The sequence below is a fragment of the Sinocyclocheilus rhinocerous genome, unplaced genomic scaffold (genome assembly GCF_001515625.1).
Source record: "Sinocyclocheilus rhinocerous isolate Xijiao unplaced genomic scaffold, SAMN03320098_v1.1 scaffold5941, whole genome shotgun sequence".
Classification (NCBI taxonomy): domain Eukaryota; kingdom Metazoa; phylum Chordata; class Actinopteri; order Cypriniformes; family Cyprinidae; genus Sinocyclocheilus; species Sinocyclocheilus rhinocerous.
Window position 1 is genome coordinate 73252 of NW_015627187.1, and position 5266 is coordinate 78517.

General features: G+C 36.4%; 1 protein-coding gene across 1 annotated transcript in view; it reads left to right on the top strand.

Moving 5' to 3' along the window:
• LOC107720858 (gamma-aminobutyric acid receptor subunit pi-like) overlaps nt 1–5266 on the top strand; it is a 43411-nt gene that overhangs the window by 25109 nt on the left and 13036 nt on the right. Inside the window, exons 3-4 of the mRNA XM_016528693.1 lie at nt 2120–2232; nt 4719–4786. Of these exons, the coding sequence (XP_016384179.1) occupies nt 2120–2232; nt 4719–4786 (181 nt within the window). The remainder of the gene's footprint in view (nt 1–2119; nt 2233–4718; nt 4787–5266) is intronic.

Genomic DNA, 5266 nt, shown 5'->3' on the forward strand with positions numbered 1-5266 from the left:
ACTCGGTCCTGTGTCCTGCAGAGTTTAGCTCCAACCCTAATCAAACACACCTGAACCAGCTAATCAAGCTAATCAACCTGCTTCCCGGCAGGTGTGTTGAGGCAAGTTGGAGCTAAACTCTGCGGGACACCGGCCCTCCAGGACCAAGTTTGGGCACCTCTGCATTAAGTCCTCCAATTTTTAAAAGTACCCCCATTTTTATTATTGCAGTGCAATGCAATGCAAAAAAGAAATAATAAAAAAATGTAATAACAATGTAAAATTTATTGCAGAATTTATGCCCATTTAAAAAGCTATTAAAGTAATGAAATTCTAATTAGAATCATCATTGATATCTAAAGTGTAAAAAAATCCTGATTTTGAATAAAGTAACCATATAAAATAAATGAATAAATAAATAAATACATTTTTTGATGCCAAATAGGCTTCATTTTTTTAAAATAAATATAAATGTATTTTTTATTTGCTTTATTTATATTATTTTGATTTTGGGGTGAAATGTGACCTGGCCTGCATGTTTTTGTGAGGTTCACCCTGATATGGGGAAACTGAAGGTCATGTTGGGTTTTCTAGTCTCGACTGTGTGAAACGAAAGCGAATAACTGTCAGAAACGGAGCTGGAGAGACTCTTCTGATCCCACACACGACCTGCAGGCCTGGAAGAAAAACACACACACACACACACACACACACACACACACACATGTTGTGTATTCATCACGTTATGGGGACATTCCATAGGCGTAATGGTTTTTATACTGTACAAACTGTATGTGCTACTGCCCTACACCAACCCTACCCCTAAACCACACACACACACACACACACACACACACACACACACACACTCTCTCACACACACACACACACACTCACACACACACACACACACACACTCACACACACACACTTTTTTAAAGACAAGATTGTGTCTCTTGGCTGTTTGGACACTGTCCTACTTTATTTTCAGCCAATATTTATCTGCTCAGCAGGAACTTCTCAGATGTTGTCATGTATGTTGTCAACTTTCTAAGATATTTGTCTCTTTAGAATAATTAAATATAGACACAAACGAGTACAGTAAGCGACTATAATGTGGAGATGTTTTGATCTTGGAATAAATATAAATGTTTGCGTTCAGCCTGTGGCCGTTTTCCTCCTCAGACGCTCTGAAGCATTTATATCTTCTACTTTTTTTCCCTTTATCTCTCAGGCCGTCAGCACGATCACTTGGATTATTTTGATAACAGCGACTTTATCTATATGAGTTTTTTATCAAATCGCAGTGGCTGTGAGTTCATGAAATAAATAAATAAATATATGCACTGCGTGGTGTTTATTTACACGCGAGCACCAACCATCTTCCCAAACTCGTAATGAGAAGTGCTAATCTACAAAAAAAGAAGCTTTAAGGTCTAATTTTGATGGTTTAGCATTTGAAAATCAAGAAATTAAGACAGCCATAAATATTTTTTATAGTTGCCATGTATATTTTTCTTAAATACTATATTTTTGTTTTACAATGAAATATTATTATTTATTTTTTTTTGTAGCCTATTAATATGTATAGTCACAAAATTTTGATTCCCCCCCCATGCAGCCCTAGTACTAGAAATGTTTACACTTAAATAAACTTTAAATTCAAATCGAAAACATATTCTGTGGTAATGAAACTAATGACAAGTAGAGTTTTTCTGTAGTCAGTTTTAGCATGTCTCAGTGCATTGGTGTCACACATGTCACACACATGCACAAATCATTCATTGCATCATAAATGCGCTTTAGTTTCTGCTGACGGTGCAGGCGTATTTTCGCTGTTGTGTGTAAAAGCGAAGCGTGATAAAATCCGAGTGCTGATGGTACGTTTTCAAGTCTTCCACACTGACGGAACAAAGTAATCCAATTATGAAAATGAGCTTATTTTTGCCCTTTCTCTCTCTCTCTCTCTTTATCTTAATTTAAAGTTGTTCTGGGATCTGAACGCTCTTATCAGTGTGGGCCGCTGATTTTACAGCGAAACCAAACCGTTGATCAGCGATCTGCCCTGAAATAATGAGAGTGCAGAGCAAGCCACAGCTTTCTTTCTCTTCGTTCATATTCCTCCGTTTTTCTCCCACAGGTTTCTGGAAAACTCTCTGCTCAGCACCGAGGTGAAAGAGGGAGAGATTCTTCCTCCGACCATCCAGAAGCTGATGAAAGGATACAACAAATACCTCCGGCCTTTCTTTGACAGTAGGGACATAATGAATGTTTAATGCATGCATGTGTGTACTGTATGTGGGCTGAACGGCGCTTTACTCCCTCACATCTTCATTCAAAACAGATTGATTGATGCTCCATTATGTTACACATGCAAATGAGAATCGAAATGTGATTAAGCCAGAGTATCATCAATCAGAAAGCGAGAGACATGCATAACATAACAGCGAGATTCTCTGTAAACTGTTGCTCCACCATGACTGTAGACGACTTTTTATGTGAATTCCAGCTATAGCGCCCCTTGTGGCATCTCTGAAATATTACAAAATATAATGACGCATGCGGTTGAGCTTGCATTGCTCCCAAACCCATATGCATGCTCACGTGTTATTTTAGTACAGCTGATATACTATTATAATTTTTTGTTAATATTTTGAATTAGATTTTATTTTCATATTCTCTGTTTTAGTTAATTTTAGCTACAGTTTTAGTAAGTTTGTTGTGTGTTTTTGTCCTTTTTATTTTTATATATATGTCTATATAATTTGTAAGTTTTATTTTTTAGTTTATTTAGTTTTAGTTATTATAGTATGGAAGCTTGTTTCTGTCATAGCACAAAAAATAAAATAAAAAAGTAATTTGGACTTTTTAACTAGCAATTCAGGTTGTTGTTGTTGTTGTTGTTGTTTTCTGGAATTGTGAGATATGAACTCACAATTTTGAGTTTACATCTTGCAATTCTGTTTTTTTTCCACCAGGGAATAAAAATTCTCAGAATTCTGACCTTTGTTTTCGCATCTGAATTTTAAAAAAGTTGTCTTTTTTTATCTTGTGTCAAAAACAAGCTTCCATATTTAGTACTTCAACTAGAAGTACTTAAAGAAAATGAAATGTTGCATTGGAAACTAGCTGAAATAAAATAAGTTTAAGTTTTTTGTTAATGATGTTTATTTTTTTAAGTGATGAAAATTATTTAGTTTTTTTTCAGTTTTAGTTACCGATAATATCCCTGTCACACACAAACCAGATCAACCTGAGACCCTACAGCAGTCGAGACTAATGACTAGGGATGTGCCTGAATAGTGAATCCGAATTCGGAAAGCCACAGTAAACGAATAACGTGTTCTACAGAAGCCCTAAAGGGAATAAATACGAGATGGGAGGAAAAAAATATAATTCAATGCTTTCTCTCGCAAGTACATCGTTGGGTAATTACACTGTATATAAACTGTGGGCATCAGGAAGCCGCTATTAATATGCGGGGCATTGAAATCGCTTTTGAATGCACGCTCGCTTTTTACTTTTACTTTTCGAGATTCACGATCACACGTACTCTGTGTAAACTACTCCTCCTATCAGTCATCTCTCCTTACTCCGTTTATGTGGTAATTGAAATTGTATGTACTGTAATGTAACAGGCTACCGCTAGCAAGCAGCTAACCATAGAACCGGCTCCCTAGAACACATTATTCGTTTTCTGTGCCTTTCCGAATTCAGATTCACTATTCGGGCACATCCCTACTAATTACTTTATTAAAGCAGCAGCGCACACAGGTTAGAGAAACACAGTGAATCCATCGCTGTCTCTCCTCCTGTTGCTCCTGCTGTAAATTATTGAGTTGAGGACTGTTTTTTCATTAATTCATTCACCGTTTCTCCACCAGTGTTGAGGAAGTTTTGCTGTTGAATCCATAGGGACAAACACTTCAATAACACGGTGAATCTGGCGTCTCCTCTGGAGTCATTGCCTAGTTTGAGTGGTAAACAGCTGCTGTTTTATGTTGACGACACAATTATTACCGCTAGCAAGCGGCTAACCATAGAACCGGCTCCGTAGAACACATTATTCGTTTTCTGTGCCTTTCCGAATACAGATTCACTATTCGGGCACATCCCTACTAATTACTTTATTAAAGCAGCAGCGCACACAGGTTAGAGAAACACAGTGAATCCATCGCTGTCTCTCCTCCTGTTGCTCCTGCTGTAAATTATTGAGTTGAGGACTGTTTTTTCATTAATTCATTCACCGTTTCTCCACCAGTGTTGAGGAAGTTTTGCTGTTGAATCCATAGGGACAAACACTTCAATAACACGGTGAATCTGGCGTCTCCTCTGGAGTCATTGCCTAGTTTGAGTGGTAAACAGCTGCTGTTTTATGTTGACGACACAATTATGTGAAGAGAGACGTGTGTGGACAGCAGCTCAAACCATCAAACCAAGTGTAAAAATAGCCATAGAAAGAGCAGTATGTGTCAAGAAAACCATGAGAGGAAAAATATTGAATTATTGCCTCCACTCCATTGTTGCGTTCCACTGAAGTCATTGCTATTTTTCGTTCATTTGTCCCTGTTCACCGCATGTTCACTTCATTCTGTTGTAAAGATTTGTGAAGAAATAAAACACATGCTTCCCACATCGTCAGCTTTAATGAGCAGAGAGTTTGGCTCGCAGGGTTTCCGTCTTTAGCAACGATTCTCTGAATTATGATGACATGCCTTCTCTCCATCTCTGTTCTGCAGATGGTCCCGTCACGGTGGGCATGAGTTTAGACATCGCCAGTATTGATACCATTTCAGAGATCAACATGGTGAGAAACAGAGCACCCTCACACACCACATCAGTTTGCATGAATGATGACTCGAAAACTCTTATCTGCTCATTAGTGAGTATTATTTATTTATTTATTGCTCATACTTGAGATTAAGGGCTTGTTCAAGTTATTGACCTTAAGTAATACATTTTCCCATACCAGAATTATTATTATTATTATTATTATTATTAGTAGTAGTAGTAGTAGTAGTAGTAGTAGTAGTAAAACTAGTAGTAGTAGTAGTAGTAGTAGTAGTAGTAGTAGTAGTAAAACAAAATAAAATTATCCTTTTTAATAATAATAATTATTATTAAATAATTATATTAACATTATTATTCATATTTGTATGTTTATTATAGAAAATATTTACAAATTATTATTATTATTATTATTATATTCTAAATCTCATGAATCAATTTTTAGGATCTTCTAGTCAATCATCATTTATTTATTGCAATTAATTGCTTACTTTAACAC